The 23838-nt window shown below is 37.6% G+C and overlaps 1 protein-coding gene across 1 annotated transcript in view; it reads left to right on the forward strand.

Annotated features, from left to right (window-relative positions):
* Positions 1-12101: 12101 nt before the first annotated feature.
* LOC135100639 (exosome RNA helicase MTR4-like) overlaps positions 12102-23838 on the forward strand; it is a 61535-nt gene continuing 49798 nt past the window's right edge. Inside the window, exons 1-2 of the mRNA XM_064003709.1 lie at positions 12102-12260; positions 23140-23256. Of these exons, the coding sequence (XP_063859779.1) occupies positions 12154-12260; positions 23140-23256 (224 nt within the window). The 5' untranslated portion in view covers positions 12102-12153. The remainder of the gene's footprint in view (positions 12261-23139; positions 23257-23838) is intronic.

Below are 23838 nucleotides of genomic sequence, written 5' to 3' on the forward strand. Positions count from 1 at the left end.
TGTGTTGTGTTTTGTCGCCTCGCTCGTCGCTTGTGTTTTATTTTGTCGCCTCGCTCGTCGCTTGTGTTTTGTTGCCTCGCTCGTCGCTTGTGTTTTATTTTGTCGCCTCGCTCGTCGCTTTTGTCGGTTCGCTCATCGTTTGTGTTGTGTTTTGTCGCCTCGCTCGTCGCTTTTGTCGCCTCGCTCGTCGCTTGTGTTTTATTTTGTCACCTCACTCTCCACTTGTGTTGCGTTTTGTCGTTTCGCTCATCACTTGTGTTGTGTTTTGTCGCCTCGCTCATCACTTCTGTTGTATTTTGTCACTTCGCTCGTCGCTTGTGTAGTATTTTGTCGTTTCGCTCGTCACTTGTGCTGTATTTTGTCGCCTCACTCGTCTCTAGTATTGCTTGTAATCACCTCACTCGTCGCTGGACTCTAAAGAATGTAAAGAAGGCACTGTGTGTAAGAATCGCCTGGCTTGGCACTGGAGTCTGCTGGGCACTGAATAACAGTCGCCTGGCTCGCTACTGGATCATCAGGCTCACTGGTCGCCGGCCTGGCGCTGGTGCCACCTCACGAGCAGCTCCTTCACACATGCATAGCAGGCCACAACATTGGACACTGGCCCTTTGATGTGGATCCTCTTCTTGGGCGTGGCCACGAAGATGAACACGCCGTAATGGCCCCGGAGGTAGTGGAGGAAGAACTCCTCCTGCCCCATGAGGTGATCCAGGAACCCGGCGGGGAAGTACAGGCTCCGCCGCACCTCGTCCTCCTGCCCTGTGGCGCGAGGCTCCGTCACCACGGGCTTCTCCTCCTGCACTGGAGGCCCGTCGTTCATTACGGTGACGATTTCCTTCTCCTTGGGTGGAGAAAGAGCCTCGTCTGCCTTCTTGTCTCCTGCTGCCTGCTTTGGCCGCTTCTTGGCCTCAGCAAACCGCCGGGCCTGCTGTCGGCCCCACAGGGCAAACTCGGTCCTGATGCGGGCCACCCGCACCTCACTCTCGCTGAGCTGCTTGTTGCCGTACACGAACTTCTCTCCGTAAATTGGCATTGCTAAGTTTTTCAGGTTGCTTGAGAAAATGTTAATCTGATCTTATTCCCGGATTTACTGTGTGAGTGATTTCTGCAGAACTGAGATGACACTTTTGGGAGAGGAAGACACAGGGCAGGGATCTGCTGGGAGGGACCAGTGTGCCCCTCCATCATCGTCGTCTAAAATTTTTGTACAAACGACGATGATAAGAGGGATACGTATTTGATGAAGAGATGCAGGGAGGGAAGGAAGGAGAGAAGGAGGGAGGGATTGAAGGAAGAAGGAAAGTAGAACCATTACACATACAATTTTCAGACGGTTTTGCACTTTCCTAAAGATTAATTCCTATCACATTGAATTGTTGGGCAGTTTTGCACCATCCTTTTATATTGTTTTGTATCCTAGAAGAGACAAAATTAACATTCTGTTCTCTCTAGTTTGTTATTACACACCAGTTCTTTTAACAGTAATCTCAAAGCTAAGAAAGAGTTATGCCACTAACAGGATCAAAGAATGCACTTGAGGACTACAACTGAGGAAATAACACAGTAATAGCATACCATCCCAGCCCGACCTTTCCTGGCTCATGCCCCTGGTGAGAGATGCACCTCCTCCAAGTATTTCATTGGAGGTAATGGATGCCATGTTGCAATCCTCCTCTTCCTCCTCCTTTTTCTCATCACCATTTATCTCTCGTCTCCTTCTTCTTCTAGTCCTCCTTGCACCTTTTTTTTCTTCATCGTCATCTTCTTCTTCTTCTTCTTCTTCTTCTTCTTCTTCTTCTTCTTCTTCTTCTTCTTCTTCTTCTTCTTCCTACTCTTCTTTTTCCTTCTCTCCCCTCCTCCTCCTCCTCCTCCTCCTCCCCCCTCCTCCCTTTTCCTCCTCCTCCCTCTATGTAATTACCACCACGTTAGGGACGAAAACGCCAAAATGCATACAAAACACCCAATAAGAAGCAGAACAACATTGCTAAAAACGTGTAATATGAGTGTTTTGAGCTCCTTAGGTACCAAAACGCTAAAGTAAATGCAAAGCATCCTATATAGGAAAAGAAAACATAACAAAAATCGTGCCTTTTAAGTGCTTTTAAGCTCCTAACGTACCAAAACTCTTAAAAGCATGGAAAACACGTTATATTGGAAAAGGAAAATACTTCATCATAATCGTGTCTTTTGAGTGTTTTTTTGAGTTTTTACATACAGAAACCCTAAAACGCATACAAAACACACTTTCTGGAGAAACAGAACAATATTTCACAAAACGCGTGTTTTCAGTGTTTTTTAACTTATTAAGTATCAAAATGGAAAAAATGCATAAAAAAAACTCCGTGTATATATATATATATATATATATATATATATATATATATATATATATATATATATATATATATATATATATATATATATATACATATATATATATAACGAGACGACATTACCAGAAACGTGTTATTTGGGTATTTATAAGATAAAAAGCAGCAAAACGTTGAAAGGCATGGAAAAAAAAACAATATGGGAAAACAAGATTTTATTATGGAAAATGTGTCTTTTGAGTGTTTTTTGAGCTTCTTATGTATCAAAGCGACAAAACACATGCAAAACACCCTTTATGGAGAAATAGGAAAACATTGTGAAAAACTTGTAATTTGAGTGTCTTTCCAAAATGTTAAAACACATGTATAGCAGTCTCTATGCAGAAACAGAACAATATTACCAAAACATGTATTATAAGTGATGACCACCAAGGTAGGGAACAAAACACCAAAAGGCATACAAAGAACCATATATGAAGAAACAGAACAATATTACAAAAAACGTGTAAAATGAGTGGTTTTGAGACCGTTAGACACCAAAACGCTAAAGTGCATGCAAAGCACCCCTTATGGGACAAGAAAACAACATTACCAAAAACGTGTATTTTGAGTGTTTTTCAGCTTCTTACGTACCAAAAGGCTAAAAAGCATGAAAAAAAAAAAAAAAAAAAAAAATATATATATATATATATATATATATATATATATATATATATATATATATATATATATATATATATATATATATATATATATATATATGTATATATATATATATATATATATATATATATATATATATATTAGAAAACAAAACAACTTTATCAAAATCGTGTCTTTTGAATATTTTTGAGTTTCTTTCGTACAAAAACGGTAAACCGATTACAAAACACCCTTTAAGCAGAAACAGAACAACATTACCAAAAACGTGTGTTTTACGTGTTTTTGAGCCTCTTATTAGGTATCAAAACGCAAAAATTAATGTAAAGCACCCTATATGGGGTAAAGAGACTTTACCAGAAACATGTCGTTTGGGTGTATATGACAGCATTAGACAATAAAACGCTAAAAAGCATGGAAAACTCCTTACATTGGGGAAAAAAATATTATGGAAAACGTATCTTTTGAGTGTTTATGAGCTTCTTACGTACCAAAACACTAAAAGGAATGCAATACACTCTTTATGGAGAAACAACATCATTACTGAAAAAAAAAACGTGTTTTTAGATTTTTTTTTTTTCTTGTTAGGTACAAAAACGCCAAAATGCATGCTAAGTACTTGATGAGGGGGAAACGAAACGATATTAACAGAAACACGTATTATGAGTATTGTACAGCTTCTTATGTACCAAAACACTAAAACACGTGAAGAGCACTCTATATGGAGAAACGGAACAGCATTACCAAAAACGTATATCATGAGTGATTATCACCATGTTAGGTACCAAAACGCCAAAATACATACAAAACACCCTATTTGAAGAAACAGAATAACATTGCTTAAACAGTATAATATCAATGTTTTTTGAGCTTGTTAAGTACGAAAACGCTGAAGTGCATACAAAGAACCCTAAATGGGTAAAGAAAAACGTGTCTTTTGAGTGCTTTTCAGCTTCTTACGTACCAAAATGCTAAAAACCATGGAAAACGCTGCATGCTGGAAAACAAAATAACTTTATCAAAATCTTGTCTTCTGGGTGTTTTTTTTTTTAGCTTAGTATGTACAAAAACGCTAAAACGCATACAAAACACCCTTTCTGAAGAAACATAACAACATTACCAAAAATGCGTGTTTTGAATGTTTTTGGGCTTGTTAGGTATGAAAACCCCAAAATGCATGCAAAGCACCCTATATGGGGTAAAGAGACGACTTTACCAGAAAAGTATCGTTTGGGTGTGCATGACCGTATTAGGCAACAAAACGCTAGAAACTCTATATGAGAAAATTATCGCAAACGTGTGTTTAAATGTTTTCAGCTTCTTACATATCAAAACGTTAAAACACATATAAAACACCTTTTTTATGAAGAAATAGAACAACATGATGATTTTTTTTTTCAGTGTCTGAGTTTGTTATTTACCAAAACGTTAAAAATGTATGCAAAGTACCCATTATGGGAAACGAAACGCTATTAATAGAAACGGGTAGTACGAGTGTTTTTCTGCTTCTTAGGTACCAAAACGCTAAAACACATGAATAGCACTTTATATTTTAGGGACTTGAAATTCACAGGATATAAAGATGAGGATATGCGGAAAAAGTAGACATAGTCTCCTTTAGGTACTCGGTCTTGTTTTCTATATAGGCCTAAGGCGATTCATGATTTCACGCTTGTATTGTGCGTAGGTATAGGGAAATAAAGTTTTATTATAATTCGCCATATTTCTAAGTAAAAGCCAGTGTTGCGCTGCTTAAAATAAATGAAATATTATTGCAAAAGATATGTGATGCAGATACATTGATTATTTGTGGGAATTTACGAAGAAATAACACCCTTTCCGGACAACATTACCAAAAGCGTGTGGTTTGAGTGTTTTGAGCTTGTTAGGTACAAAAACGCTAAAAGTATGGAAAATACACTATATTGGAAAACAAAACAACTTTATCAAAATCTTGTTCTTCAAGTGTTTTTTAAGTTTATTAAGTACCAAAACGATAAAACGCATTCAAAACAAGCTTTCTGGAAAAACAGAACATTACCAAAAACGTGTGCTAAGAGTGTTTTTTGAGCTTTATAAGTATCAAAACGCCTAAATGCATGCAAAGTACCCCATATGGGGTAATGACACGACATTACCAGAAACGTATCGTTTTGGTGTTTATGAGTGTATTAGGCAGCAAAACGCTAAAGAGCATGGAAAACACCCTATTTGGGAAAACTAAACAACATTACAAAAAAACGTAACTATTCATTGTTTTGAGCTTGTTAGGTACCAAAACGCTAAGAATGCATGCAAAGTAACCATTATGGGAAACGAAACGATATAAGCAGAAACGTGTATTATTAGTGTTTTTAGCTTCTTAGCTACCAAAACGTAAAATCATGTGAATCGCACAATAAATGGAGAAACCGAACATTACCAAAAAAGTATATAATGAGTTATTATCACCATGTTATGTACCAAAAAGCCAAAATGCATCCAAAGTACCCTATATGAAGAAAAGAATAACATAGCTAAAAATGTGCAATGTGAGTGTTTTTGAGCTTGTGTGATACCAAAGCGCTAAAGAAACAGAGGGAAAAGTAAACAACATTACCAAAACACGTGTCTTCTGAGTGTTTTTCAAGATCCCACGTATCAAAAACATGGAAAGCACGCTGTATTGGAAAACAAGGCAACTTTTTTTCAAAATCGTGTCTTTTGAGTGCTTTTTACGCTCCAAAACGCAAAAAACGCATCTTTTTTTTATTCGGGGGGGAAACAGAACATTACCAGAAGCGTATGTATTGAGTGTTTTTAAGCTTTTTAGGTACAAAAATACCAAAAAGCATGCAAATCATCTTATATGGGGTAACGAGATGACATTACCAGAAATGTGTCATTTGCTTATTTATGAGTGTATTAAGCACCAAGACGCTAAAAAAAAAAAAAAAAAAAAAAACATATGAACATGAAAAATAAGGGAAGCTGCAAGAAACCATGAGGCTTACACGTGGCAGACCCTGTATGAAATATACCTACCTATTTCCACCTATCATCCCCATCCATAAATTTGTCTAATCTTCTCTTAAAGCTCCCTAATGATTCAGCACTAACTTGATTACTGAGTCCGTTCCATCCATCTACCAATCTATTTGAGAACAAATTCCTTCCTACCTCTTTTTTTAACATAATTTTTTCAAGCTTGAACCCGTTATTTCTTGTTCTATCATGGTTACTGATCCTAAGAATTTTGCTTACGTCCCTCTTGTTATAACCCTTATACCACTTAAAAACTTCTATCAGGTCCCCTCTTAACCTACGTCTCTCTAAAGAATGTAAATTTAACAGCTTCAATCTCCCTTCGCAAGGAATATTCCTCATCCCCTGCATGTTTTTAGTCATTCTCCTTTTGTATTGATTCTAATAGACTTATATCCTTCCTGTAATGTGGGGACCAGAACTACACTGCGTAGTCTAGATGAGATCTGACCAGCGCCAAATATAAATTTAACATTATATCTGAACTTCTACTTTTAACACTCATAAAAATTTATCCTAATACCCTCTTTGCCCTGTTTCTGGCCTCTACGCTGTGCTTTCTTAGACGGAGTTCAGAGCTAACTATAACTCCAAAATATTTTTCGTACCCTGAACCTACCAGAGCTTCGTTGTTTATTGTGTACCTACTGTATGGGTTTCTTCTATCTACGCTAAGTGCTTTGCACTTATTGATATTAAACTGTAATTGCTATCTGTCCGTCCATTTGTTTATCCTATCAAATCTGCCTGCAATGCGATGGCATCCGATTCTGACCTAATTAATCTACCTATCTTCTTGTCATCCACAAATTTACTAACATCACTGCTAATTCCACTATCCAAGTCATTGATATATATTACAAACAATAATGGCTCTAATACTGATCCCTCTGTCACCCCACTAATTACTCACTCGGATTTAGAGCTTTTTATTACAACTCTGTCGCCTGTCGCTTAGCCATGACCTTATCCAGCCTAACACCTTTTCATCTTTCCCGTGCACCCAACCTTTCTCAGTAGCCTCTGATAGGGCACCTTGTCAACCACTCTACTAAAGTCCATATATAGGATATCATAACTATCACCATTATCTACTGCCTCGTAAACCTTACTGTAAAAACTTAACAAGTTCGTCAGGCAAGACTTCCCCTTCGTGTAGCCATGCTGTGATTGATTTATCAATTCATGTTTGTCTAAATTTTTCCTAATGTTCTTCGCTAGTATTGACTCCCTTATTTCACCTACAACAGAAGTTAAGCTGACAGGTCTATAATTAGACGCTAAAGTTTTATCTCCTTTCTTAAAGACAGGTACTACTTTCGCCTGTCTCCACGTTACCGGTACCTCACCTGACTCAAGTGATTTCCTTAAAGACAGAAATTAGCGGTTCATTAATAACCTCTTTACATTCCTTAAGTACTCTGGAATATATTTCATTTGGTCACTGTTACCTAACTGTCCTCCAGCCTCTACCTGTGTGACTACTTCCTCACTATTAGTTAAAATTAAATCCAGAATATCAGTCTCCTTGTGGGTTCTAAGATTGCCTGTTTTAAAAAAATTATCCTGAATTACCTTAAGAAATTATTCTGCTTCACTGTTACCCACCATCAGACTCCAGTCGATATTCCTAAAATTAAAATCTCTTACCATACATACTTGATGGTACCTACCTATTAAATTCATTTTCTGCCATAGTGAGGTGTTAATTTCCTTTGCACTGTTCGGTGGCCTGTACATTACTCCCAGTACTACTTACTGTGATCCATCCTTAATATCTACCTATATCGTCTCTGTTTTGCTATCTGTTTTAATTCTGCTATTAATACAACACTAATGTGTCCCTAACGTACTGCGCGACGCCTCCTCCTCTCCTGTTTTCCGTCTCTATAAAATAGTGTATATCCATCTATTTTAACCTCTGAATTAAATACTTTTCCTGACATATCTAATCAAGTTTCTGTTAAAGTAATGATATCAAGGTTCTTTACACATCCCATTCCTCTAAGGAAGTTTATTTTATTCAAAATAATTATACAGTTTGTGTAGTAAACACTCAATCTATCCCTCGCCTTCTCTGAGCTAGTCCCCTTTCTAGATTTAATTTATTTGTCCCTCCTTTCGTCCTCACGACCCCTTCCTCCCTCCTGACTAACGAAAAAAGCACTGGAGTGCAGTTACCTCCCGTTCGAGTGTTCCGACCAAAACCCTAACACCCTGGCGTGATAAATGCACTCCATCCCTGGCATACGAGGTGCCCTTACCATAGAAGAGGGCCCAGTTGTCGATGAACGTCCATCTTTTACTCTTACAATGATTTGCGAGCCTGCGATCCACTGTAATAGCCCTGGACAGCCAATCAGCACTAACATCCCCACTCGGCAAGACACCACAGGGATCCCTCCCTTTTCCCTAATCTTATCTAAAGCCTGCCTAAACTTCCTGAACAGCTCCTCACTCCTGACCTTACCAAAGTCATTCCCTCCCGAGCTGAGAAAAAACAGTATGCTTGGTTCCATCATTTTCCAAGCACGCGTCTATCCTACCTGCTACCTTCCCTATCCCAGCACCTGGCTAACACACCCTCGACCTACGCTTCCTATCTCTGGCACAAAACGCACTAAGTGCCTAACGTGACTATCACCAAGCACAAGCACTCTACCTTGGGGCAGGGTAACTGCGTCTGCCCCCTCCCTCTCCTTTTATCCTCCCATCACGTCCAACTCCTCCTCCTTCACTCCCTCCAGCACAATGAAGGGATTCCTCGTCTCAACATGACGCTCCTTTAGGCCTTGAGGACCTTTAGTCCTCAAGGACTAAAGGACCCACTGCTCCTCTGTCGCCTTACTAGATAAGGTGACGGCGGGGCACGACCCTCCCTCAGGTGCTGAGATCCTCTCACAGAACTCAGCCTGCATATCAGAGATCCTCTCACAAAACTCAGCCTGCACCTCCAAGATCCTTCGATGTAACTCAGCCTCCACCTCTGAGACCTTCGCAACGAAGGCCTCGAGAACAGGAGAACTAACACAACCAAACGACTCAGCATCACAAGGAGCCATGTCTACTCGTACACTAGCCTACTATATCGTCAGGTCACTGCTTACTAAACACGTCCGTTCGCTAGGAATCCCTGACCTGAGCATGGAAAACATCCTATATGGAAAAACGAAACACCATTATCGATCACGTGTCTTTTGAGTGCTTTTGACCTTCTTTCGTACCAAAACGCTAAATACATGCAAAAACCCTTTAATGGAGAAACAAAACAACATTAAGAAAATGTGTATATTGAGTGTTTTGAGCATGTTAGGTACCAAAACGCTAAAAATTCATGCAAAGTACCTATTATAGGAAACGAAACTATATTACCAGAAATGTTTATTATGAGTGTTTTTCAGCTCGTAAAGTACCAAATGCTAAATTACACGAATATCACTCTACACGGAGAAAGAGTATAATATTACCAAAAACGTGTATTATGAGAGATTACCGACATGTTAGGGACCAAAACGCTAAAATGCATAAAACGAACCTTATATAAAAGAAAGAGAACATTGCTAAAAACATGTAATATGAGTGTTTATGAGCTTGTTAGGTACCAGAACGCTAAAATGCATGCAAAATATTTTATATAGGAAAAATAAACATTACCAAAAACGTGTCTATTGAGCGCTTTTCAGCTTCTTACGTACCAAAACGATAAAAAAAAAAAAATGGAAAACATGCTATATTGGAAAACAAAACATCTTTACCAAATTCGTGTCCTTTGAGTGTTATTGAGCTTAGTAAGTAATAAAACGCTAAAACGCTTACAAAACACGCTTTCTGGAGAAACGGAACAACATTACCAAAAACGTGTTTTGAGTGTTTTTGATGAAGTTAGATATTAAAATGAAAATAGATGCATGAAAACCATCCTATATAGGATAACGAGACGACATCAACAGAAGCGTGTCATTTTGGTATTTATGAGTGTTAGGCACCAAAACACTAAGAAGCCTGGAAAACACCGAATACGTGAAAAAAACAAACAGCATTATTGACGACGTGTCTTTTGAATATTTTTGAGCTTTTTACGTACCAAAAACACTAAAACACATGCAATACACCCTTTATGGAGAAATTGAACAACATTATTAAAAACGTGTATTTTTAGTGTCTTTGAGCTTGTGAAGTAAAAATGCATGCAAAGTACCCATTATGGGAAACGAATAGAAACGTGTATTATGAGTGTTTTACATCTTAGGTAACAAAACGCTAAATAGCCGATTGCATTAGTGAATACAGTAGATAAAGTGTTCAGTGCTGTGTTGGATGAGAGATTATGTAATTGGACTGAGAGAGCTGGAGCGTTAGGTGAGGAACAGAATGGCTTCTTTGTGGACAGGAGAGCAGAAGATAATATGTTTGTGGTGAATAAAATGAGAGAAAGAAGAAGGATGGTAGAAAATTGTACTTATTTTTTTTTTTTTCTAGACATACAGAAAGCGTATGATAGGGTGAATAGAGATATGTTAGGTAGAGTCTTAGAAAAGACTGGATTGAGTGCAAAGATAGTTAGCACAATGCGAAGTATGTATGTGGATACAAGAGCTAAATACAGACTAGGAGACAGAAATAGACTGGGTGAAGTGAGAGAGGAGTTAGGAAAGGTTGCATATTGTCATCAACCCTTTTTAGCTTTGTATACAGAGGAATTGGCTGCCAGAATGAGAAGAATTAATGCAGGAGTAAGTATGGCAAATGATAAGATATGTGTGCTCTTTTAAACAGATGATGTTGTAGTTATGAGTGAATCGGCAGATGAGCTTCAAAGTTTGTTGAATGTTGTAGATGGGGATGGAAGAGACTGGAGTGAGATTTAGTAGTGAGAAAAGCAAGGTAATGATTGTGAATAGGTCAGAGGATGAGAGAAATTCAGTGTGGAGATTGGGAAAGAATGAGTTGCAACTGATGAATACAAGTATCTGAGGATGTGGATGAGTCCGAATGGCTGTGTGAAGGCAAAGAATGAAAAGATAACCAACCAGTGGGTTGGTCGTCTAGGGAGTGCAGCAAGAATGAGAGCGAGTAAGTATGACGTGCTGCGAGAAGTTTGGAAGAGCGTGGCTGTTCCGAGCATTATGTATGATATGGATGTGACTGTGTGGTATGAGAATGAATTAGAAAAGCTAGGAGTAGGACAGAATAGAGTAGCAAAGATGGCACTTAATGCACCAAGGTATGCAGCGATAGAGGCCTTGAGAGGGGACATGGGCTGGAGTACTTTTAGAGAGTGACATGCAAAAGCAACCTTGAGGTACAAAGGTGGATTAGAGCTAATGGATGAGGCAAGACCAGTGAGAAAGGTGTTTCTGTGGAATGTTAGGAGCAGTAGGTGGGGAAGAAGTGTGTTAAGATGGTAATAGAGAGTGGTTTGAAAAGTAGCTGGGCTTTTCAATGATTTGAGGAGAGGCATGTTGAAAGTGACTGGAGTATGACTGCCAGAAATGAGGAGGGTTTAGATTGGGATTTTAGTGGAAAAATGAGATAGACAGAGTGGTGAAGCATGTGGGATTGAGTGAATGGAAGAATAAGATGGAACATAAGAGTACTTTGGAGTGGTATAGAGAGAAAAAGGCTCCAATATATGAAGTGGTATGATGGAAGTCTGGGCAGTGATCTATTCCGAGCGAGGGCGCAGTGCTTGGATGTGAATGCAAGGAGTTACAGATGGTCTGAGTCTCATAGCAAAATGCCAAGATGTGTAACATGAGAAAGGATGAGACGGTGGAGCATGTAGTGCTGGGGTGTGTGAAGTATGCCAAAGACAGGAATGAAATGATACAAGTGTTGCTGAGGGAATCGTGGCATACTAGAGTGGAGAAGACAGGAATGGTGTTGCTGCTGGGACTGTGGAGGAAGACGAATGAAAGGATGATTGAAGCAGTGAAGGAGTTCCAAGAGAAAATGTGGCGTGCTAGATGTAGGAACTAGTGGTGTGATAGATGCAATATGACTCTGTATGCTGTTTTCTGTTGTCGTTCTTTGTTTTCCCTACAGGAGTGCCGATGCAAAGACCTGGCTTGGGAGGAATCCTGAACCTCAAGTAAGATCAAGATCAAGATTAGCACACAGGCACAGCGAGTGTTCCAGCATGGCTTGCTTTGGGGATGATTTGTTTGATTTTGTGGAGAACGACGGGGATAACCAGGTCCAGGTCTTGCCGGATACAGAAGAAGTGAGCACGTATGAGAGCGAGAAGTAAGTATACGATTTAACTACTATAAATGAACAGTAAATTAATAATTATTGAAAGGATGGAGGCCTTTGTTGGAGAGATTGGTTTTGGTTAATGGTCTCATTGGTTATGGTCTGAAATGAATTTCTGAAAGAGAGTTATTGAAGTTGATTAGCAATGTCACTGCTGTGGTGGTGGCTACTGGTGGTAGGTGTCCTTGCTTCAGTGTCAGGGGTGAAATTAAGGAAGCCCTTATTCCCCGGGGTGCCTCCCCCAGGCTTGTGTCCAGGCAGGTACATGTACTCGTACTGTAGTACACTGTATCGTGTACTTGTACTCTTACTCGGGTTTAATATTTCCGTAATACTCTCACTCGGACTCGAACTGGAGTGTGTGATGTATGACAGACAGGAATGAGATGATGCAAGTGGTGCTGAGGGAATTATGTCAAAGTACTTGACAATTTTAGAGTACAATCTACAAAATTTGGTAAATTTATATGAGTGCACCCATCCAACATTTTCGAATGAAACTGCATTTCTCTCATAGATTTTGATGTGCTTTGAATTAATTTAGTAACTGCTTCTGCCGCAAATAATTTTTTTCTTATGTACACCTACACATGTAAACAAGCAGAAATTCATGAAAAAAATAATTGAACCTGACTAAACTTAACTTATCTTAACCCATTTGCCCTGCGAGATTCAAACTGCTCCAGGCCCTGTACCCAGGGTATGAGCCTCACGTGCTAACTTTGTAATGCATCATCCACAGTCTCTTATATAATTTCCTTTCTCACCAAGAGTAATTACTCATAATTAAGAGTACTAGTTTTTCTATCACTTCGCAACCTTCTGTCTGATCACCAGTATGGCACTGGAAAAGCTCCATGACACCAGATTTTTATTAAAATTAGTCTCTAGATAACAAATAAAGTTTTCAAATTATTCTTCTCTTCTGATTCATGACAAAAGTAAACCTTGTTGTTTAAAAAAAAAAAAACGAATTAAATAAATTTTATATAAAGTAAATATAAAATTGCTTAATTTCACATGTTATGTTTAACTTGTGGATATATTACAGCAAACATTGGCTCACATGATTCCATAGATGTTTACATTTTTTAAAGTTCCCTATTTCTCTACTCTTGCATATTGGGTACCATTTTAACTTGTTTGGCTTGTCTGTGATTTACAAAACTTGTAATAAGGTGCAAAACTGGCTGCTTGCTTATTCATCAGTGGAGTGGCACTTATTGAGAATTGGGGTCCCAGTCTGGCTGGGCCAGCATCCTGTTCATGTGAGTTGGCAGTTATGCATTTCTGTTGCAATATTACTATGTGGGCAAGTGAGGATATTGCCACGCTGGGTGATAGAGGCTACCAGCCAGCAGCTAATGTAGCTATACAGAGAGAGAGAGAGAGAGAGAGAGAGAGAGAGAGAGAGCGAGAGCCTGCATTCATGTTTGTTTACTGTCGACAAAAGTGCAGACAAATGACTGTGTATGTGTGACAGGGCATGCTCAAGAAATTGTCGATTTTTAGAAAGTTGACAAAAATGTGCCAGTGTGACGGCACCTTAACTTACATAGCTAACCTAACCAAATCTAACTAACCTAACCAAATCTAACTAACCTAACCAAACCTAACTAACCTAACCTAACTTAGTAACATTCATACCTTATTAGTTTTTTGCTGGAGTCGTTGGGTGGAGGTAAGGGAAGTATCATTGTGATTGGGACATTCAATATTAGTGTTTAAGAAGATTGGTGGGTGGCAGCAATGTTGATGTGAGCTGAACAGGTCTGCCATGACAGCCCTTCCACATGGGCCAAGTAATAACTGGGACATTCTCTATGGGATGAGTTGCTGGTGATTGCCAGCTGTTGTAATGTAGGGATCAGTCAACGCTACCACAGTTTTCTGTAGATGCACATTCTAAAACTGCCTCTCGTGATACATCTTAATGTTTTTTTTTTTTTTTTTATGTAGAAGGGACACTGGCCAAGGGCATAAAAAAATCCATTAAAAAAAAAAGCCCACTGAGATGCCAGTCCCAGTAAAGGGTCCAAAGCTGAAGTTAAAAACTGAAGGATAAGTGTCTTGAAACCTCTCTATTGAAGAAATTCAAGTCATAATAAGGTGGAAATACAGAAGCAGGCAGGGAGTTCCAGAGTTTACCAGAGAAAGGAATGAATGATTGAGAATACTGGTTAACTCTTGCATTAGAGAGGTGGACAGAATAGGGGCAAGAGAAAGAAGAAAGTCTTGTGCAGCCAGGCCGTGGGAAGAGGAGAGGCATGCAGTTAGCAAGATCAGAAGAGCAGTTAGCATGAAAATAGCGGTAGAAGACAGCTAGAGATGCAACCTTGCGGCAATGAGAGAGAGGCTGAAGACAGTCAGTTAGAGGAGAGGAGTTGATGAGACAAAAAGCCTTTGATTCCACCCTGTCTAGAAGAACGGTATGAGTGGAACCCCCCAGACATGTGAAGCATACTCCATTCATGGACAGATAAGGCCCTTGTACAGAGTTAGCAGTTAGGGGGGTGAGAAAAACTGGCGGAGATGTCTCAGAACACCCAACTTCTTAGAAGCTGTTTTAACTAGAGATGAGATGTAAAGTTTCCAGTTCAGATTATATGTAAAGGACAGACTGAGAATGTTCAGTGTAGAAGAGGGGGACAGTTGAGTGTCATTGAAGAAGAGGGGATAGTTGTCTGGAAGGTTGTGTCATAAGAACATAGAACATAAGAAATAAGGGAAGCTGCAAGAAGCAACCAGGCTTACACATGGCAGTCCCTGTATGAAATATACCTACCTATTTCCATCTATTATCCCAATCCATAAACTTGTCTAATCTTCTCTTAAAGCTCTCTAGTGTCCTAGCACTAACACACTAACAATATGATTACTGAGTCTGTTCCACTCATCTACCACTCTATTTGAGAACTAATTTTTTCCTATCTCCTTCCTAAACCTAAATTTTTCAAGCTTGAACCCGTTATTTCTTGTTCTACATTGGTTGCTGATCCTAAGAATTTTGCTTATATCCCCCTTGTTATAACCCTTATACCACTTAAAGACTTCTATCAGGTCCCCTCTTAACATACGTCTTTCTAAAGAATGTAAATTTAACAGCTTCAACCTCGCCTCGTAAGGAATACTCCTCATCCCCTGTATCCTTTTAGTCATTCTCCTCTTGAAAGAGTTCAAGTCATAGGAAGGTGGAAATACAAAAGCAGGCAGGGAGTTCCAGAGTTAACCAGAGAAAGGGATGAATGATTGAGAATACTGGTTAATTCTTGTACTGGAGAGGTATTAATGATACCTTCCCTTTATTCAAACTATCTCAACACATGCCTAGATTTTTCAGCTATCTTAATTCAAAACACCCCAATATTGGATTCACATGCGACACAAAAAACAATGGCTCTGTCATGTTTTTTAAATGTACTGGTGACTTGTACTAATGATTGCACAAAGCAGTTTACCGCAAACCAACTTTCACTGGTTTGGGAATCAATTACCTTTCTTTTATTCCTCAGTTATTTAAGATTAATGCAATTAGAACTCTCCTGTATTGTTGCTATAGTCTATCTTCAAATTAGTTTATGTTTGACCACAAGATTAACTTTTTAAGGACATTTTTCCATAATGGTGGGTTTCTGCTAAGCATTATCAATAATACTATTTGGGTGTAATGACACCCAAATGACACCTAAGAAATACATAAAATTACCTTACTATGGCCACCTTAGTTATACTATTAGAAAAAGACTTAGAACCATACTTAAAACACAATATTCTGACACTAAATTCAATTTCATGTTCTCTAATAACTTTATTATTGCCTCTTTCTTTAAATTTAAAAGCAGCATCCCTATTTGACTCATCTCCAAAATCACTTATGAATTTAATTGTTGAGTTGTAAGACTCGATATATTGGGGAAGCCAAGAGGAACCTTACACGTAGAATTAGTGAACATCAAGGTAATTTGACATGTACCCAGAAACAACTAGCTCATCCCCCTTTCCCTGCAATAAGTACACACTCACACAAACATGACCACCCCTTTTTAGAAAAAGACTTAAGAATATTACATAAAGTAGATGCACATATAGATGTTAAAATATTAGAAGCAATTTATATTAAACACTTAAAACCTGAATTAAATTGCCAGTTATCATCATCCCAATTGTACCTTTTATAAACCTTTGCTTGGAGGTTCGATTTCTGAGCTAGTAGTCAATCTAACTCACAACACCACCCTCTGTCAGTCCTCACCCTTCTACCAGCGAGTGCACACCAGGTTTGTTTTACTTGGATACTCACTTTGTTTTTCCACCATACTTAGATATCCACTTAGTTTTTCCACCATATATCCATACATTTTTTTTTATTTTTATTTGTTTATTTATTTATTTATTTTTTTTATATATACAATGTGACCCGCTGTCATATGTATGTTGGCTTTTTTTTTTCACTTTTTATTGTGCTCCTTATGTGTTATTATTTTTTGCTCTTAATTTTTTTTATTATACTTTTTAATATTTTACGAAATATAATTATATATTTTTAGCCTGAAGATGCTTTCTGTGAAGGTGAAATGTTGCAAGTAATGAAGTGAAGAAAAGAAAGAACTCTGGATGTTTTCCCTGTTCACCTTTACTGTATGTATATATATATATGTATATATATATATATATATATATATATATATATATATATATATATATATATATATATATATATATATATATATATATATATATATATATATATATATATATATATATATATATATATAATATATATATATATGTATATATATACTCGTATATATATATATATATATATATATATATATATATATATATATATATATATATATATATATATATATATATATATATATATATATATATATATATATATATGCTAGTGATTTTTTATAACATGCTAGTGATTTTTTAAATCTCACCCGTACTGCACCTGGACTACTGTCCAGAGTGCCACACCACCCTGTTTGACATTAAGTTGTCAACTATCCACTGAATGATGTGTGTGTTTGTATGTGTGTATCCTGCTGCAGTGAGTGTTCTCAGTGTGCTGATGCCAAATAAGTCGCACTAGCTGGTTTCTTTGAATGAAGACGATGCCATGTGCTAATAAAAGAAAAAATACTTGATTAATTAGACCAATCATAGCATTTTATTTCATCATAGGAGGAAGATGCAGTCTGAATTTGAATCCATATGAGGAATATGTCTGTGTGCACTGGATGTACGCTTATTATTTCCGAGTGTTGCCCAATTTCATGAAAATACTCAAGATTCCCTGACTTTTTATGTGAGGTGCCATGGTGACTGTAGCTCATGAGAAGGCCAGAAAGGGAAGGTGAGGATGAATGAAATGCTCTCCCATCAGGACTAATGTTTTTTTTTACAAACTATTAAAGGTTAGATAAGGTTAGGCTAGGTTTAGTTAGGTTTGGATTAGGTTAGGCCAGACTTGGTTTTAGTTAGGTATGGTTAGATTTGGTTTAACACCTAACAACCCTGTGGCATGAGACCAGTGGAACATTTCATAGTGACTGATCAAAGTGTGTAGCAGTGAACACCAACACATTATTATGCGTCATTTTGAGGACAAAGGTATTTTTCTTGTCGATTTTTGGCATACTTTGTATTAATTTGTTAGCTGTTTTTATCATTAATCAGTGGCTCCGGAGGGGAGTGGATTTTAAAAAGAAGACTGATTTGCCGAGTAAATGGTGAGCAGATTAATTGAAAACCCCTCTGAAATCTCACCCCTCCATAAAAAAAAAATAAAAAAGATTCCATCCCCCAGCTTGGCATTGGTCAAGGAATTTAATTTTTACCATACTCATACTTTGTATGTATTTCTTTGCCTTGCCAGTTAGTGGTCAGGTTAGGATAGATTAAGTTAGTTTGGTTAGGTTAGGTTAGATTAGTTTGGTTATGTTGGTTCAGTTAGGCTAGTTTAGTTAAGTTAGTTTTGTTAGGTTAGGTTAGGTGGTCATGCATGACAGCTGGCTGGCAGCCACACTGAGCAGCAACCATTGTGAATGAATGTTACAGCTGTTATTTATTTGTAAGCATGAAACTATTTTTCTTATGGTAGATTTTGGTATGTTTTACATTAATCTGCCTTTCATTTTGATCTCAAATCATTAGTTTCTGAGGGGATGGGGGATTGTTGGGTTAAAAAATATAAACTAATGATTTGTGGGAAAAAACAAGCAGATTAATTTAAAACATGCCAAAAACTACCAGAAAAAAGATAGTTTTGCCTGGAATAGAGACTGGTGAAAGTGAAATTTCTCAAAAGACTGACAGGCTGCTTCACTGAGAGGTGCACAGCAGTACAACCCAATCAGGTATCAAGCAAGATTCATCCTAAACTTTCCACCATAAAGTCTGAGATTCACCTCAATTCTGAAATCTTTCACATTTGTGGCTGTTGTTAGCCCATAGGGGAGGAGGGGGCAATAATATGTTAACAGTCCTTGTGCTCTACCATTGATAGATTATAAGTATTGGAGAGTTTCACTGTCTGTATTAAAATGACATACAGTGACACACACACACACACACACAACATTTAGATGGAAGGAGGATTATTTACAAGGAAGGGAAATGAGAACAGTAATCAGATTCTAATTCAAGTTGGCATGAAGTGACAAGTGTGGTACCACAAAGATCTGTGTTGGCACCTATTATGTTTCAGATATATGTAAATGATATGACAGAGGACCTAAATAGTTATATAGACCTTTTTGTTGATGATGCAAAAATAATGAAAATAATAAAGGATGAAAATAACTGCATGGAGTTACAAAAGGACAAGATACATACATGGAGCCAATGATGGAAACTAGAATTTAATGCCAGAAAATACCATGTGTTGGAAATAGGAAAAAGTAAAAAGAGACCTTCATGGAATTGCAAAATAGGAGGAGGAATAATAAAGAAAAATAATGAAGAAAAGGATTAGAGAGTGATGATCCAGGAGACACTATCACCTGAAAGGCAGATAAATGGGATATTCGGCTCGACATACAGCTTGTTAACAAACATTAAGGTGGCGTTTAACTATTTAGATAAAGAAATTATGAAGAAAATTATAACAAGCATGATATAACTTAAATTGGAATACACATCAGTAGTTTGGGCTCCCCATAGAAAAAAGATATATAAAAACTGGAAAGAATACAGAGGATAGTGACAAAGATGGTATCAGAATTGAAAGACTCAAGCTATGAAGAAAGGCTTGAAGAGATGTGATTACCAGCACTACGAGAGAGAAGAGAAAGATGAGACCCGATAACAATGTACAGATTAGTAAACAATATAGAAAGACTAGACATAAATGACTTGGTACCACAGATGGAGGAGGGAGAAAGATGGACAAGGGGGCATGGGAAGAAAAAGAGGAGTGGATGTTTGAGCGACATCAAGAAATACAGCTTCCCATATTGAACTATTGAACTCTGGAATGACTTGAGGGAAGAGGTGGTTGTGGCAAACACTGTGCACAAGTTTAAAGAGAAACTGGATAAATATGGTTATGGAGACCAGACAAAATGAGCTTTGGCTCATGCCCTGTACAATACAACTAGGTAAACACACACACACACACACACACACACACACACACACACACACACACACACACACACACACACACATGATGCTGTTGGAAAAAAAAGAAAGTTAGGGGGGTCAATTAAAATGTACTTGGACTCGATTGCAGCACAAAGTACTCATACTTGGAGTTGAGTTCATGTATACAAGGGAGTACTTGGACTTGAAGTTGTGCTATTGTAATGTAATTGTACTCATAATTGAGTACAAAATGATGTTCTCAAACCCATGCCTGGCCTTCTCAGGATGCTTACATAATGCTTTTGAGGTCCATATTCAGAAGTACTTTGCTTGCTCACCACAATTGTTTGCAAAGGCCAAAGAGATAATTGGGGTGTGCAGTGGGCTGAGTTGCTGGTGGTTGATGCTGTTTTAATGCATGATTCGGTATACACTCCCACAGTTCTCTAGAGATGCACATTCTAAAATTGCTTTGTGACACATCTTGATGAACTGTACGTATATGGTACAAAATATTAATCCAAAGTGTTTATGCCTACAGTATCCACGTGATTTGATGATGCACACTCTGCACACTACTGTAAACCAAATACTTGCAACTAGGCTCTCTGTTTTTACACTTATTTCTAGTCTCCTGCTACATATTTAGTTTGAAACATTTTCCTCTGGTTTCTACAGGGACTAATGTTTTATTTACCAAATCCCAAAAAAGAATTGAGCCAGTATTACTTGTACAGCAGGGATATTGTGACAGCTAAAGCTGTGCCTAGATGAAAGGATTGACCAATATCAAGCTCACCAACTTCTCCAAAACACATAAAAAAAAATCTAAGACAGGAGATATGAGTTTTCAGTAAGACCCCTGGTCTATATGTGTGCTGTGGTCGATTGCACGAACATATGATGAAAGAAGAACCAGGGTGTGTTCATACACACACACACACACATTCATAGTGTTGGTTAGTGACAGAATGTGAGATGGGTGGATGTGTTGCTACCCACTGTAGCGTACTCCAGAATGCAGTAAAATGAAAAAAAAAAAGGCAAGGTTTGTTAATTTTTGGCATATATGGGTTTCAAAATGTTAAGAATGAAAGGTAAGAATTACCACAGTGAGATGGGTGTATTTTTAATAAAAACTGAATAGATGTCTTCTTTAGTCACTTGCAAGCACTTTGGAACCAAGCAGTTTTCAATCTATTTCTTCATGCAGGTCTCCTAAGAGCCACAGTACTTAATATATTAACAAAACATGTGTTTATTTTCTGCAGTAGTGAGGATGTGGAGGTGGAAGGGTAGAGCCACCATAGGGCTGCAGTGCATCAGAATACTTTCCCTTACACTACCTGCCTCTTCTAACCAGCTCCCTCATCCACATCTACCTGTCCCCCATATCACCAACACCCAGCTCTAACTCCCTCCCCCAACACCCTCTCTTCCTGTTCCCAATCCTCCACATCCTCGTCAATAGTAAAAAAGTCATAAGTTATTTGGAAGTGACTCTGGGCACTGAATGGCTTACCTTTGGAACTACGTAAAAATGCAGCTGATTATTGTTTATGTAACCAGATAAGTGTGTAATGACAACAGATTAATACAGAGATTGATATATGTAAATAGTAAGACATGTGGATTGTGTAGTATGTAGAAATGGAAACTAAGAAGGCAGGGAGTGTCAGGAAAAGTATTCTTGCAGCCCTGTGGTTGCACTGACTTCCCATTACACTCTGGTCAAGGTCTACATGCTGCAACGGTACATGGGGCTTTTCTTTACTTAAACAATGCCATAGGGTGGGTCAAGTGTTTGTGAAGAACATCATACCATTTCTTGATTATTAGTGTACTGTCATATATTTTGTTAGTGGTATCCATATAGCAAAATCTTCACTCATTTAAGATCCATAGAATAGGTGTGAAAAAAATTAAAATTTTGTTGTAAAACTATCACTCATAAACTTTTTTATCCTATGGTTTGACATGATGAAAAGTCATGGAAAATTTACAAATGATTCATCATGGGATATTTCTTATTTAATTTTTTTTTCTGTAACAGTTATTCTTATTTGAAAAAAGACCAAAATCATATTTTAACTCCTCTTTTTAATTGTGTTAATTATTGAAATTGATACAATTGTGAAGAAGCAGATAGGAGAATATGGAGAGAGAGAGAGAGAGAGAGAGAGAGAGAGAGAGAGAGAGAGAGAGAGAGAGAGAGAGAGAGAAACATTATTTTGAGATACCAAAGAAGCTTCTAAACTGCACGTCCTTTAAACTTCAAGGCTGAGTATGTGTTACCAGATGCTGGATTATTTAGTCACTCATAACCCCTCTCTTCTGTATCACTTTTGAATTATTATATGATGCAAACACTAACTTTACAACATCATTTGGGGGCAATTCATTATTTTTTCTTTTACCATGGCTTCAAACACTTATGAAAAATTATACTTGTTGAAATGTGAAGAAATCTTACAAGGTAACAAAACTGTCATATTGCAGGATGCCTCATAAATTGATGTTCTATTTCATTATAAATGAGTTCTTGGTCAGATACAGAGAATTGTTTGTTATCATTGATATTCAGCTTAGATTTGATGTTGTGGGTGTGGGTGTCTTTGTTGCTTTTCTGCCATGTGTTTGAATTTTGTACTATATTTACATTATAAATATTAAGAGAATACTGTTAAGTAATCAACTCAACTTTGATCAGAACAGTTGTGTCAATCTGTTCATGTAGTTTAGGGAAGCTGTGCAAGAAATTGTCAATTTTCAGAAAGTTCATAAAAATGTAATAGTGTGATACTACCTTTAGAGGGGAGGAGTTGATAAAGTGAAATGCTTTTGATCATGCTAGCCACCAGGCAGTGTCAGAGTGGGTGTCATCCTTCTTGCAAACCTTCACATCTTCCATCAAGCTCTTCAGCTAGGAGTGAGCAGACACAGTGACAATATAGCAGTCAAATGTACAAGCTACCAGTGCCCTATTTATTGTTGATTCCTCAGCATTTGCTAATTGAAACTGGTCTCCTGTTTGATTGTACTATATGTATTATTTATTTTACAATGATTTTTTTATTGAGACATCTTCAATGTTTTGGATAATTATTGTTAATATTGAAAAATGGTCTGTGTTTTGGTACTGCAAATTTCAAGCAAGTATGCATTTGAATTTATGGATTTGCAGTTGTGTAACTGAATTTGCCATTTTGGTGTCCAACTTTGGCAATTATTCATTAGTAAAAGATGTTTGAGACTTTTATCATTACTTTTATAGGGCAGCTGAGGAACTCAACCTACTGCTTGGGAAACGAACAAATGAAGATGATTCCAAAAGTGGGAAAAAGAATAAGAAGCTGCGCTCACAGGTGGAAGCAGCGGAGTCAGAGTTGAGGTAAGAACAGGAGAGCAAAGTCAAATTTTGTCACCAGAACCTTTAACTGTTAAATTCTTTGAGCACAATGGTAAATTAAAAACTCATTGAAAAAATGTAGACTTTAATACAGTAAACTAAATCACTTATGTATGCCCCCCAGACAGGGTGTATGGTATGTCCTTCTGTTCCAAGTGACTAAAAGGTTAGAGTAGGGAGATGAGTCCCCCATCTCCCTACTCCAATTCTGTTTGTTCTGTTCCATGTGACTAAGAGGTTAGAGTAGGGAGATGTGTCCCCACCTCCCTACTCCAACTCTGTATGTTTGTTGTGGTGATGAAACAAGGTGTAGAGAGGAAGATGCAATTCAGTTCTCCCTTGATCATTGTGTAGACACCTAATTATGTTTGCCTTCATTAAGGGGGATGTTTTTCATGGTTATATATATATATATATATATATATATATATATATATATATATATATATATATATATATATATATATATATATATATATATATATATATATATATATATATATATATAACTGAGGAAGGTGGACAGAATAGATCAGCACCAAATCAAATGTAGCACCATTGTAA

This window comes from Scylla paramamosain, chromosome 5, assembly GCF_035594125.1.
Source record: "Scylla paramamosain isolate STU-SP2022 chromosome 5, ASM3559412v1, whole genome shotgun sequence".
Classification (NCBI taxonomy): Eukaryota; Metazoa; Arthropoda; class Malacostraca; order Decapoda; family Portunidae; genus Scylla; species Scylla paramamosain.